The 15,110-nt window shown below is 44.5% G+C and overlaps 1 protein-coding gene across 1 annotated transcript in view; it reads right to left on the bottom strand.

The window, feature by feature from the left end:
* LOC119944618 (leucyl and cystinyl aminopeptidase) overlaps positions 1-15,110 on the bottom strand; it is a 96,604-nt gene that overhangs the window by 17,135 nt on the left and 64,359 nt on the right. Inside the window, exons 7-10 of the mRNA XM_038765646.1 lie at positions 14,135-14,248; positions 8,373-8,504; positions 4,220-4,351; positions 2,814-2,974 (exon numbers count right to left, since the gene is read on the bottom strand). Of these exons, the coding sequence (XP_038621574.1) occupies positions 2,814-2,974; positions 4,220-4,351; positions 8,373-8,504; positions 14,135-14,248 (539 nt within the window). The remainder of the gene's footprint in view (positions 1-2,813; positions 2,975-4,219; positions 4,352-8,372; positions 8,505-14,134; positions 14,249-15,110) is intronic.

The raw sequence follows: 15,110 nt of genomic DNA, 5'->3' as shown, positions 1-15,110 counted from the left end.
TAATGATGATGGTATTTTTTAAACACTTACTATGTGCCAAGAACTGTACTAAGCACTGGTGTGGATACAAGCAAATCGAGTTGGGCACAGTCCCAGTCCCATGTAGGGCATACAGTCTCAATCTCCATTTTTCAGATGAGATAACTGAGGCACAGAGAAATGAAGTAACTTGCCCAAGATCATACAGCAGACAATTGGTGGAGGTGGGATTAGAACCCATGATCTCCAGACTCTCGGGCCCATGCTCTACCCACTACGCCATGCGACATCTCCAATCCTGTTTGGGTGTGGAAAGAGCATGGGCTTGGGAGTCGGAGGTCATGGGTTCTAATCCCAGCTCTGCCACCTGTCAGCTGTGTGACTTTGGGTAAGCCACTTAACTTCTCTGTGCCTCAGTTACCTCATCTGTAAAATGCGGATTAAGACTGAGAGCCCCAGATGGGACAACCTGATCACCTTATATCTACCCCAGTGCTTAGAAGCAGCGTGGCTCAGTAGGAAAGAGCACGAGCTTTGGAGTCAGAAGTCATGGGTTCAAATCCCGGCTCCGCCAATTGTCAGCTGTGTGACTTTGGGCAAGTCACTTAACTTCTCTGGGCCTCAGTTCCCTCATCTGTAAAATGGGGATTGAGACTGTGAGCCCCACGAGGGACAACTTGATAATCTTGTAACTTCCCCAAAGCTTAGAACAGTGCTTTGAACATAGTAAGTGCTTAAAAAATGCCAGCAATATTATTATTATCTAAGCCAGTGCTTAACACAAAGAAAGCAAAAAATAAATACCATCTTTTTATTACTGCTGTTGAGTTTAAAAGTTTACATTGACATTACCTGAAAATGATCCTTTCTTATATGGCAAAAGACAATCCTACCTTGAAGACATAACTGTTATCAAACATAAAACCCTACACTGCCTCATACTGCTTTGAGCATCTTGACGTAATGATACACGACACTCTCTGAAATGGGCCTACAATGCTGAGGCCTCAGCAGTGAGATGAAAATAATGATGGTGGTTGTTAAGCACTTACTATGTGCCAAGCATTGTTCTAAGATGGAAATGAATAAGTGGATCAATTGTTAAGTGCTCACTTTGTGTCAAGCCCTGAGGTAGATACAAGCAGTCATCAATCAATGGTATTTGTTAAGTGCTTACTTTGTGCAGAGCACTGTACTAAGCATCTGAGAGAGAACAGTACAACAGTTGGTAGACACGTTCCCTGACCACAGTGAGCTTGCAATCTAGAGGGAATCAGATCAGACACAGTCCCTGTTCCACACGGGGACCATAGCCTGAGGGGGAGGGACAAAAGATATTTGATCCCCATTTTACAGATGAGGAAACTGAGGCACAGAGAGGTTAAATAACTTGCCCAAGGACCCACAGCAGGAAAGTGTTAGAGCCGGATTAGAACCCGTGAAGCAGAGTGGCCTAGTGGAAAGAAATCAGAGAACTTGGGTCCTAAACCCAGCTCCACCTCTTTTCTACTGTGTGCCCTTAGAGAAAGTCACTTAACTTTTCTGTGCCTCAGTTATGTCAGCTGGAAAATAACAATAATGATGGCATTTGTTAAGCGCTTACTATGTACATAGCACTGTTCTAAGCGCTGGGGGGATACAAGGTGATCAGGTTGTCCCATGTGGGGTTCACAGTCTTAATCCCCATTTTACAGATGAGGTAACTGAGGCACACAGAAGTTAAGTGGCTTGCCCAAAGTCACATAGCTGACCAGTGGCAGAGTTGGGATTAGAACCCATGACTCCCAAGCCTGGGCTCTTTTCAATGAGCCATGCTGCTTCTCATAAATGGGGATCTGACCATTGTCCTCCCTCCCCATTAAACTGTGAGTGCTAACTGGGCCAAGGACTGTGTCCAACCTGATTGTTTTGCATGTACCCAAGTGCTTAGTACAGTTCTTGGCATATAATGAGCTTTAACAAGTACCATTAAAAAAAAAAATTGGTCTCCTGACTCTCCAAGGCCTGGGCTAGGCTGCTCCTCTGAATAGACTTGTGAACAAAAGTCACAAGATACCTTTGAAGCACCACACAGATCCTGATGTGTACCTCTTACCAGTCAATCAAAGGTATTTACTGAGGATTTACTATATACAGAACACTGTACTAAGCACTTAGGAATACAACAGAATCAGCAGATACGTTCCCAGCCCATAATGAGCTTTCAGTGTAGAGGGGGAGACAGACATTAATATGAATAAGTAATTTATAATATATTGATTATAAATTAAATATAAGGGCTATGGGGTTGGAGGTGGGGCAAATGTCAGTGTCCAGAGGTAACAGATTGAAGTGCACAGGCCACGCAGAAGGGAAAGCGAGCTGAGGAAAAGAGGGCTTAATTGGGGGAAGCCCCCTTGGAAAAGATGTGACCTTAGTAAAGGTTTGAAGGTAAAGAGAGTGATGGTCCTGTTTTATTTTTTGCTAGCTGCCTACACAACACACAAATTTTGGCGGGGGGATTGCCAAGAAATGACAGTACTGTCTAAAACTACAAAGCATTTTCCACACACTTCTGCCTCACCCTGACTTGCTCCCTTTATTCACCACCCCCTCCCAGCCCCACAGCACATATTTATATCTGTAATTCATTTATATAAACTCACGTCTGTCTCCCTCTCAACACTTGTAAGTTTGTGGTGGGTAGGGAATGTGTCTGTTATATTGTACTTTCCCAGGCACTTCGTACAGTGCTCTAAACACAGTAAGCGCTCAATAAATATGACAATGACTGTGAAGCAAACCCCCAGGAAAGCATCAGAATTCAGATGAAGGAGGGAAAAAAAGTGAACCACCTTGATTCTGCTGAGGTGGGGCCGGAATTCGGACTTAGAAAGAATCGCTCTTGTTGCACAAAAAGTTCTTTTCCTTTCTTTTTAACGGTCACTAAAGGAAACCCTTTTTGCAGCGTCCAGGTTTGCATCATCTTTTTTACATCTAGCGTATCCCTGGTGATCTGGAAAGACAAAACAAAAAAAAATGGGGGAAGGCTTCAGTCAGGAAAGGAAGATTGTGAATAAAGCTACTATGGCCTCGCTCAGCTTCCGGCCGGCTCCCTTCCTTAGCCCGGCAACCGACAGACACACAGACTCGATGAGAACGCCGGCAGGAGACAGTTCGTCCGTGTCCCCCCGCCTGCTGGTCAGTGAAGCGTCTGTGTCTGAGCAGGAAAGCCTAATGGGAAGGAGGAAGTTGCACACTCTTGACCATTGACAATTTTAAGATTCTCCACCAGTTCTCTCCCTCCACCTATCCTCACTCCTCTCCCACTCCGCCCCAGCTAGCGTGCTTCGCTCCCGTAACGCTGTCCGACTTACTCTGCCTCGATCTCATCTCCCTCGTCATCGATCCTTTGCCCCCGCCCTCCCTCCCGAGTTCCCCCCTTCACATCTGGAAGACTATCATTCTCCCCATTTTCAAAGCCCTCCTACAATCACATCTCCTCCGGGAAGCCTTATCTGACTAATCTCTCATCTCCCTAAACTATCTCTCCAGGCACTTAGATCCTCAGCCCCACAGCCCTTACGTACATATCTTTATCACGGCTCCTTCCCCTCACCTGTAATTTCTTTCAGTTTTTGCTCCTCCCATTAGATTCTAAGCTCCTTGAGGACAGGGATGGGTCAACTAACATGAGAATAGTCTTCCCAGGGGTTAGTACAGTGCTTCCCACAGAGTAAGCACTCACAATAAATACTAGTGGCTGCTTGGGGTCAGGCGCTCAGCACAGTGCTCTGCTCATAATAAGCGCTCCATAAGTACCGCTGATTGGGGCAGCCACCTAGGATGGAGTTTACCACTAACAGAACTTTCCTGACCCACCATATTTGCCACACCACCACACTCGCCCTGTTCGAAGCCTTATTAAGGTCACACCTCCTCCAAGAGGCCTTCCCTGATTAAGTCCACTTTTACCCGGCTCCCTCTCCCTATGCATCGTCCATGCACTTGAATCTGTGACATCTGGGCATCTGGTATTCACCCCACCCTCATCCCCACAGCACTTATGTACACATCTATAAATTATCAATTTATATTAATGTCTGTCTCCCCCTCTAAACTGTAAACTCGTGGTCAGGGAACACGGCTGCCAACTCTGTTATACTGTTCTCTCCCAGGTGCTTAGTACAGTGCTTGGCACACAGTAAGTGCTCGATAAATACCACCTACTGACTGACTGATCCCAAATCCAGGATCTTACCTCATCAAAACTATCCCACAGGTCATCGCTCTGCGTGGAAGCATAGCTGTGGTTTTTCAAATACAGCATCACAACATGCTGAAACACTTCGTTCTGCAGGTGGTTCTTGAGCATCAGCAAAAGGGAAGCCCCCTAAAACAGAAAGCAGGGAGGGGAAGAGAGGTGGGGAGGTGTGAGCCTTATATGGGAGGTTATAAATCAGTACAACTGAGCGGGGCTGTGGACAATTTTCTCCTGGGACTCTGACCCGAAAGACCGGGAAATCTGATCCAGAAATTTAAGGGTTCGTTTGGTGAGAGTGATGATGATTTTGGTATTGCTTAAGAGCTTACCACGTATCAAGCACCGGTCTAATCGCTGGTGCATATACAAGGTAGTAATCAGATTGGACACTGTCCCTGTCCCACATTGGGCCCGCAGTCTAAATGGGAGGGAGAAGAGGGAGCAAATCCTCATTTTTACAGGTGAGAAAAGTGAGGACCAGAGACATTAAATGCCTTGCCCAAGGTCACCCACAGCAGACAAGAAGAACTCAATAAATACCACTGGTTGATTGCTTAGAACAATGCTCAGTAAATAGAAGCGCTTACTAGGAACAGCAAAGGGCAGGAGTCTAAGAAATTTCAGCATGGCCTAGCGGATAAAGCATAAGCCTCGGAGTCAGAGGACCTGGGTTCTAATCCCAGCTCTGCCAATCAATCAATCAATCGTATTTATTGAGCGCTTACTATGTGCAGAGCACTGTACTAAGCGCTTGGGAAGTACAAATTGGCATCACATAGAGACAGTCCCTACCCGATAGTGGGCTCACAGTCTAATTGCTTGCAGTGTGACCTTGGGCACGTCACAACTTCTCTGTGCCTCAGACTCCTCAACTGCAAAATGGGGATTCAACAGCTGCTCTCCCTCCTACTTAGACTATGAGCCCAATGTGGGACAGGGCCTGCACCTGACCTAATTAACTTGTATCTACCCCTGCGCTTAGAACAGTCCTTGTCACACAGTGAGCACTTAATAAATGCCATTAGAAAAAAACTTTCTGGAAGAGCCAGTGAATGCCTTTAGAATGCCCTCACGGTGCTTCCCACTGACATGAATTGGACTCTATAACAAGGCAAGGGGTAAAGCTATTACAGACAAATGCATTTCTTAGCTGGAAAAGACCTCAAAAAGCTCCCAGGCCTCTTAATGATACATTTAGGCTGCCCCGGCCAGACACACTCAGGCAGAGCCCGCAGTTTTAATAGGAACCAACCAGGAATGATAAAAAACCAACGAGCGGCAGTTGCTGTAATTTAAACCAAACTCTGCCCGGCGGAAAGCACATGTGTGGAGTCAGGTGTTTACTGCGGCAGGACGGAGTCGTCTGAGTCTCAGGAACAGAGGGAACTCTGGGTTCCAAACGGTCCGTCTCCCTGGATGCTGCTTGGCCTCAGTCCAACATTGCCATTAGTCAGAGCCTGTTTCCTTCCAGAAGTCCCAAGCCCCCGAGGGATGCTGGAACTTGGAACCCTAAACCGGGCTCCGGCCTGACAGGAATAAGCAGAAAGATCTCCGTAGAAAAAGTCTGAGCTCTGACACCCCTCACCCCCAAAAAGGCTTTGGTCTGTAAGAAAGCCCAGCTCAGTCCCTCTTTATTAACGCCAAGCTAAAGTTGGGGCAGGAGAAACCGGGTGGATATTTTGCTAGGCGCGTGGACCAGCTTCTTTGACCTGAGGGCCCAGGGTGAAACACATCCAAACTCAATCCAAGGCAAGAAAAACAGAGAGGAGGATGCCCCTCCAGCAGAACACCATGTCTGGACAGTGGCTAATGTCAGTCAGCGGTCAGTCGATCATAGTTACTGACCGCTTTTCCTCCGCTCCCCCTCCCTTCCGCGTCACCATGACTGGCTCTTTTTGCTCTCCGCCCCCCACAGCTCCACAGCACTTATGTGTATATTCTTTTATTCAATCAATCAATAGTATTTACTGAGCGCTTACTGTGTGCAGAGCACTGTACTAAGTGCTTGCCATACAGAGACGGTCCCTACCCAACAACGGGCTCACAGTTTAGAAGGGGGGAGACAGACGAAAAAACAATACGAGTAGATAGGTGTCAATACCATCAGAATAAATAGAATTATAGCTATATACACATTATTAATAAAATAAATATAGTAAATACTTACAAATAAAATAGAGTAATAAATATGTACAAATATAAACAAGTACTGTGGGGAGGGGAAGGGGGAAGGGCAGAGGGAGGGAAGGGGCCGATGGGGAGGAGGAGGAGGAGGAGAGGAAAAATGGGGGGCAATGTATATGTATATAGTGTATATATCTATAATTCTATTTATTTATATTGATGCCCATTTACTTGTTTTGATGTCTGTCTCCCCCTCTAGAGTGTGAGCCCGATATGGGCAGGGATTGTCTCTCTTTATTGTACTTTCCAAGCGCTTAGTACAATGTTATGCACACAGTAAGCGCTCAATAAATACGATTGAATGAATGAATGAATGCAGAGCAATGTACTACGGGCTTGGGAGAGTACAATATAATGAATACATTCCCTGCTCACAACAAGCTTACATTCTACAGGGGGAGGAAGTCATTAACCCATTCATTTAATCGTATTTATTGAGTGCTTACTTTGTGCAGAGCACTGTACTAAGCCCTTGAGAGAGTACACACAACAAGGGAAGGTGAGGCTCTGTGGCCCAGTGGAAAGTGAGGCCAAAAGATGCAGGTTCTGCTGTTAGCCTGCTTTGTGACCTGGGGAAATGGACATACCCTCTCTGTTCCTCTGTGAGATCCCTGCTCTTCCTAGCTCACAGACTGTGGGACAGACTTGTACTAATTCCAGTGCTTTGCACATAGAAAGTGTTTAACACCAACTTTATTACTGTGCGGTGACATCTCCCCGGTGAACAATTAAGCAGTGTAAATTAATAAGGAACAGAGGTGTGACTGTAAAATATCGTAAGTCACTCATAATTGACAGCTGTGAAATTGCTTGTCCAGGTTAATACCCAGAAAAAAAGGTTCTAGGCCTCTGATCTCTTTCGCCCCATCACATTCACAGTAATAGAATAATTCCTTGGGCTGACAGAATCCTTCAAAAATGGTTTCTCATCAAACTGTGTTGTACAATACAGCACTTAGAACAGTGCTACAGCGCTTACAACAGTGCTTTGTACATAGAAAGCGCTTAGCAAATACCATCATTATTATTATTATTATTACAATACAAGGGGAGAGTACTGTATTGAACTCTCCCAAGCTCTTAGGACTGTGCTCTGCACTCAGTAAGTGCTCAATAAAAAAACTTGATTGGAGGCTACTTCTCCCACGTATTACACTGAACTCCAAAGGAGCAGTGTGGCCTAGTGGAAAGAGCAGGGGCCAGGGAGCAGGAGTCCTGGGTTCTACTCCTGGCTCTGCCTCTCGCCTGCTCTGTGACCTTGGGCAAATCACTTATCCCCTATGTGACTCAGTTTCTTCAGTGGTAAAATGGACACTAAATAGCCATTCTTCCTCCCTGTTGGACTGAGAGAGCCATGCTTGACAGGGACTGTGTCAGATCTGATTGTACCTAACCCAGCACTTCAATCAATAAATTATGCAATAATATTTATTGAGCACTTACAGTGTTCAGAGCACTGTATTAAGCGCTTGAGAGAGTATAATATAACAGAGTTGTTAGACACATTCCCTGCCCACAAAAAGCTCACAGTCTAGAAAGGGGGGACAGACATTAATATCAATAAATTACAGATAAATATATATAATACACTCATAATATATACATTCTATATATACACTTAGATAAGTATGGACTGGAGTGGGGTGAGACAGGAGGCAGGGAGGTCACCAAGGAGGCTGATGTAATAATCAAGTATTTGGATTAACACTGAAGCAGTTTGGATGGAGGAAAGGGTGGATTTTAGCAATGTTGGGAAGGTTGAACTGAAAGGATTTAGCACACAGCACATAGTTAAAGTGCTTAACAAAATACCGTGATTATCTTTTGAATGATCATTATTAGAAACCCTTTCCACTTGAGGTCTAAGGTGACTCCAGCTTTAATAAACCTTGAAAGCATGTCTTCTTTAACCTTAACCCCAATCCAGTTAAGGAATGAATGACCACCCACTGCATTTAACAATTACCTTGAAATATGAAAATGAATCAAACATTTCTTCAATCTGCTCCGAAGACTGAACAGGAAAGGAGACCGGGTGAGATGAATTCAAGGAATCCTTTGTCATTGTCTTGAATCGAGCACTCAAGAAATCCTCATACTAGGGGGGGAAAAGAAACAGACATTAGGCTGAGACGCATTGTGACAAACGAAGAATTCAACATCCCAACTTGGTAGGTATGAGATTATGAGATCAGACACAGTGCCTGCCCCACATGGGGCTTACAATCTATAATAACAATAATAATAATAATGGTATTTGTTAAATGCTTACTCTGTTCCAGGCACTGTACTAAGCGCTGGGGTAGATATGAGATAATCAGGTTGGACACAGTCCCTGTCCCACCTGGGGCTCACAGTCTTGATCTCCATTTTACAGGTGAGGGAACCGACGCACAGAAAACTTAAGTGACTTGCCCAAGGTCACCCAGCAGACAAGTGGAAGAGCAGGGATTGGAAGCCAGGTCCTTCTGACTCCCAAGCCTGTGTTCTATCTTATCCCCACTTTACAGATGAGGAAACTGAGGTGCAGGGAGGTTGAGGGACTTGCCCAAGGGTACAGAGCAGGAAAGGGGCAGAACTGGGACTCAAACCCATAATCCTAGTAATAGTATTTACTGAGTGCTTACTATATGCAAAACATTGTGCTAAGGGGTAGAGTGCTGTACTAAGCACCGATTCTTGATTCCCACTAGGCAACAGTGGGCTTGCTTGGGCTTTTCTTCATCTTGTCCTGTTCTCCTTCCTCTCCCCCTCCTCCCCCTCCTCCCCCTCCCCATCACCCCCCGCCTTACCTCCTTCCCCTCCCCACAGCACCTGTATATATGTATATATATTTGTACATATTTATTACTCTATTTTATTTGTACATATTTATTCAATTTATTTTATTTTGTTAATATGTTTTGTTTTGTTGTCTGTCTCCCCCTTCTAGACTGTGAGCCCGCTGTTGGGTAGGGACCGTCTCTATATGTTGCCAACTTGTACTTCCCAAGCGCTTAGCACAGTGCTCTGCATACAGTAAGCACTCAATAAATACAATTGAATGAATGAAAATACTGGCCCTGATGCCCTCCAATGGAACTATCCTGACGTTTTGTGGAATGTAAAATTCCTCCTACACACTCCAACCCCTGGGAAGAGAAGGGCAGGCTTATCTTCCCCTTATCCCCTCTCCCCACACACAATACTCTAAGCTCCTCAAGGACAGGGATGTGTCTACTAATTCCACTGAACTACACTCTCCTAAGTGCTTTGTACAGTGCTCTGGAGACAGTAGACATGCTCAATAAATACCACTGATTGACTGATGTGCCAAACAGAATGTCAACCCCTAGGGTACATACAAAATAATCAGGTTGGACACTGTCCATCTCACATTAGGCTCCCTGCCTAGAGAAAGGAGAAGGGGTATTTTGCCCCCATTTTACAGAGGAAGAAACAAGAGGAACAGACAAGTCTGAGGTTAGTGGCAGTGGTGCTAGAGGCAGAGCTAGGATTAGAACCCAGGTCTCCTGACACCCAGTCCTGTGGCCCTTCCACTGGCCGTGCTGCTTCTAAGTGAGACCAGTGGGACTGAACCGACTTCCAGGGACAGAGTTGGACTGTGAGCCCGCTGTTGGGTAGGGACCGTCTCTGTATGTTGCCAACTTGTACTTCCCAAGCGCTTAGTACAGTGCTCTGCACACAGTAAGCGCTCAATAAATACGATTGATTGATTGATTGACCATCTCTATATGTTGCCGACTTGTACTTCCCAAGCATTTAGTACAGTGCTAGGTACACAGTAAGCGCTCAATAAATACGATTGATTGAATGAATGAATGGACCTAGACCTTGAAAGGGGAAATGTGTTTTTTTTTCCTCTAATTCTTGGCACCACCAAGTGGTGAAGCTGTGTACGCCTCCTGCCCCAAACTGACTCAACCCAAATAATAATAATCACAAATTGTTATTCAACTACTAAGAAAATAACCCTCCCTCTACTCAAACTTAGCTCCCCAGGCCTGACCCACTGATCCATTGAACACTGGAATGAAAAAGTTGCCGAAGCAAATTCTCGGTCTTGCTGTGGCTCTATCCATACACACAGACCCTCCACCTCCCTATATCGTCTCTTTCATGAAACGTCTCGTAGCTAAATTTCCTTCAATGTTCTAGGCTATAATAATTCCTGGGTTCCTTGGCACAAAGTGTCAGTATGAAGACTAACTGCATTTACTTATTTATTTAGATTAATGTCCATCTCCCCCTCTAAACCGTAGGCTCGTGATGCGCAGGAAACATGTATGCTAATTCTGTTTTATTGTGCTCTCTCAAGTGCTTAGCACAGTGCTTTGCACATAGGAAGCACTCAATATAGATAACCAATTGACTGATTATTATTAATAATAGTAATAATGGTATTTGTTAAGCACTTACTGTGTGCCAAGCACTGTTCTAAGGGTTGGGGTAGATACAAGGTAATCAGGTGGTCCCCACATGGGGTTCACAGTCTTAATACCCATTTTACAAATGAGGTAACTGAGGAACAGAGAAGTGACTTACCCAAAGTCACACAGCTGACAAGCAGCAGAGGCATGATTAGAACCCACGACCTCTGACTCCAAAACCCAAGCTCTTTCCACTAACCCATGCTGGGCATCCAGTAGTAGTAGTAGCAGCAGCATGTACTGAGAGCCTAGTAATAATAATAATAACTGTGCTATTTGTTAAATGCTTACTACGGGCCAGGCACTATACTAAGTGCAGGGGTGGATACAAGCAAATTGGGTTGGACACAATCCCTGACCCACCTGGGGCTCACAGTCTCAATCCCCATTTTCCAGATGAGGCAAGTGAGGCCCAGAGAAATGAACTGACTTGCCCAAGGCCACCCAGCTGACAAGTGGCAGAGCCGGAATTAGAACCCATGACTTTCTGATGCCCAGGCCTGTGCTCTATCTGCTAGAGGCATCATTTATTGAGCATCCACTTGGTGTGATGCACTAAACTAGACACTTGAGAAGTACAAAATGACCAAGTGCCACATTCCCTGCCTACAAGGAGTTTATATTATGACAGGGGAGAAAGATATAATCAAAATGTTTACAATTTGAGGGGTCAAGAGAAATTATTTAATAATGTAATAATTTAAATTTCATAATTTAGTACATATATAAATATGTCTGCTTAACTTGAATTGATGTCTGTCTCCCTCCCTCTAGACTGTGAGCTCATTGTGGGCAGGGATTGTCCCTTTTTATTGCTGTATTGTACTTTCCCCAAGCGCTTAGTACAGTGGTCGGCTCCCAATAAGTGCTCAATAAATACGACTGAATGAGTACGTAAGCTACAGTGTTGTGTCTGACCTGATTATCTAGTATCCACCCTAACGCTTAGTACAGCATGTGGCACACAGGAAGCACTTACCAAACATCCCAACTATTATTATATTGTGTGCAATCAATCCACTGTATTTTTTGAGAGCTTACTGGTGAGAAAAATACAACAGAGTTGGTGGATTCGTTTCCTGCCCAGAAGGAGCTTACAGTCTAGAGTGGGAGACATTAAAATATGTATGTCAGTACTGCGAGGCTGAAAGTGTGAGGAATATCAGGTGTTTATAAGGTACAGATGCAAATGCATAGGCAACAAAGAAGGGAGAGGGAGAAGGGCATAAGGAGAAGGTCTCTTGGAGATGTGATTCTTAGTATTAGGGCTTTCAAGGTGGGGAGACTAGTGGTCTGTCAAATATGAAGCAGTCAAAAAGAGAAGCAGCATAGCTCAGTGGAAAGAGCAGGGGCTTTAGAGTTAGAGGTCATGGGTTCAAATCCCGGCTCCGTCACTTGTCAGCTGTGTGACTTTGGGCAAGTCACTTCACTTCTCTGGGCCTCAGTTACCTCATCTGTAAAATGAGGATGAAGACTGTGAGCCTCACGTGGGACAACCTGATCACCTTGTAACCTCCCCAGTGCTTATAACAGTGCTTGGCACATAGTAAGCACTCAATAAATACGATTGAATGAATGAATGAATGAATGAATGAATGAATGAATGAATGGAGAGGGAGTTCCAGGAGAGAGTTCTAATGTTGGGGGAGGAGATAAAAGTAGTAAAAAATGCAAGGAGCCTACCATCTAATGAGAGAGAGAAAAGACAGATAAGGATAGTTAAGGAAGAGATGGAATGAGGCAACATGACTATCAACTCCGCTGTTTTGTCCTCTCCCAAGCACTAAGTTCAGTGCTCTGCACCCAGGAAGTGCTCAATAAATATCATGGATTGATTAAGAGCAAAGGAGCACAAAACAAATAAAATGGGTAAACCCACAAGCGCCAATGCAGCTGATGGATGGTGTGACCAGCACGGTAGGGAATGAATCGGAGAGTATGTCCTGGACATGGTGAACCTCGTGGAGGCTATTGTAATAGGGACAGGTGTAGCATATTGAAGCTGGGGAGGGAGGGCATTTCAGCAATGGGAAAAATTTGGAGAGCAGAAACTCGTAAGCAAGGGGCAGTAAGGAGGTTAGTTAGCTAAAGCATAAACTGGAGAATCTGTTTTATCTACTTAATGGCTTACTTTGTTTTTTATCATTTGTATTTCTGTTGTTTATATTTGGCAATTCGTATCTGCATATTCCCATCCTCCTTAGCTCCTAAAACTGGAGGATTTTATTTGTAGTATGTTTACATGAGTAGTAGCAGTAGTAGCAGCAGTAGTAGTGATAATAGTAGTTGTAGCAGAAGTATTGACTAAGCTCTTATGTGCAATGTATCATACTTTGCACTTTTAAAGAACGCAGGGTTGAGATATAAACTTGGTTGCTACCCACTAAGGGCTCTAAAACAAACTGCTTAGTACAGTGCTCTGCATCAATCAATCAATCTAACAATGGTATTTACTGAACACTTTCCATGCGCAGAGCACTGGACTAAGCACTCGGGAAAGTACAATAGAGTTTGTAGATATGGTCCCTGCCCTCAAAGACATTACACGGTCTAGTGGGAGCAACAGACATTAAAATGAGAAGTGGCAGAAGATAAGGCTATGTCTTGCAGTAGACACTCAATAAATTTCGTTGAGGCCATGACGGTGATGGGAAAAGAGAACAAATCAGTAAGAGGGAGGCAGCTTACAGGCAGCTTCCACACTACGGGCCAGGAGTTTTGTTTTATACGAGAGAAACCAGAATGCAATCACAGAGTGTCAAACATACGACTTCACACCCACGCACGTACGAGAGCAGATGGATTTCTACGCTCATGTACACATATAAATGGATCAAACACAGGTGTATTTTTAAACTTCATAAAAATATAGCCTTTGTCGGATATAGTAGCAAACTGAGGAGGCAAAAGAGAAACAGCACCAGCTGCTTCAAATATGAAATACAATAGCACAAGAGTCAGCTCTTTTTGGGTGCCTGATGACACTGTACTCTCCCAAGCGCTTAGTACACTGCTCTGCACATGGGAAGTGCTCAATAAACATGAGTGATTACTGATTATTAAGACTACGCATCCCGCATTGGCCTTTGCAGCCACACACGCAATCATAGGTGAGTGATACCATCAGCAGTGTCTTCTTCAAATGCAAATGGCAGCTAGAGGTAGAGCAAAATGATGACCATTTCAGACATCCAGTGAGTTTAGGAAGGAAGGGTGGACCTTTTTAATTGTTGGAAAGAAATTTTCAAAATCAAATTTTACCCCAAATCTTCCCCAAACCAGGAAGCAGACTACTTACACTGAAGAGCTCTGGGAAATTCTTCTCGATGGAGAAATTTTCCATAAAAGTGGCAAAGCCTTCGTTCAACCACAGATCATTCCACCACTGCATCGTCACCAGGTTACCAAACCACTGAGGCAAGAAAAACACCACAAGAGACCCAGGTTACACTCGTCATTTAACCGGGCAAATTCCTAGGAATTTGACATGGTGATTCAAAATAATGCAACAGTTCCTTTCCCCAAATCAGTTGTTCCTTATCTATACTCAGAGACCAGGGTTCTAATCCTGGCTCTGCCAGTGGTCTTCTGTGCTTCACTTCTCTAGGCCTCAGTTACCTCATCTGTAAAATGGGGATAAGAGTGTGAGCCCCATGTGGGACAGGGACTGTGTCCAATCTGATTAAATTGTATCTACCCCAGCTCTTAAAACAGTGTTTGGCACATAGAAAGCACTTAACAAGTACTATTATTACAACGAGCTTACAGTCTAGAGGGGGAGACAGACATTAAATATAAATGAATAAATTACACCAATCCCCTTGCTGGCCCACAGGGATTGGAAATACCCTTAAGTTCATATGGAATGGTGACTCTGTCCAACTTAATCATCTTCTATCTACCCCAGCACTGAGCAGGGTGCTTTGCACATAGTAAGCCCTTAACATATATCACAATTATGCTTTGCACATAGCAAGCGCTTAACAAATACCATCATTATTATTATTCGTATGTTAAGCACTTACTATGTGCCAAGTACTGTACTAAGTGCTGAGGCAGAGACAAGATAATCAGGTTGGACACAGCCCCTGTCCCACACAGGGCTCACAATCTAAGTAGAAGGGAGTAGGATTTAATCCCCACTTACGGGTGAGGGAACTGAAGCACAGAGAAGTGAAGTGACTTGCCCGAAGTCACAAAACAGACGAGTGGCGGAGTCAGGATTAGAACCCAGGTCCTTCTGTCTCCTAGGTCTGTGCTCTCAACACTAGGCC

The sequence above is a fragment of the Tachyglossus aculeatus genome, chromosome 23 (genome assembly GCF_015852505.1).
Source record: "Tachyglossus aculeatus isolate mTacAcu1 chromosome 23, mTacAcu1.pri, whole genome shotgun sequence".
In the NCBI taxonomy this organism is placed as follows: Eukaryota; Metazoa; Chordata; class Mammalia; order Monotremata; family Tachyglossidae; genus Tachyglossus; species Tachyglossus aculeatus.
This window is presented reverse-complemented; position numbering and strand designations above follow the sequence as displayed.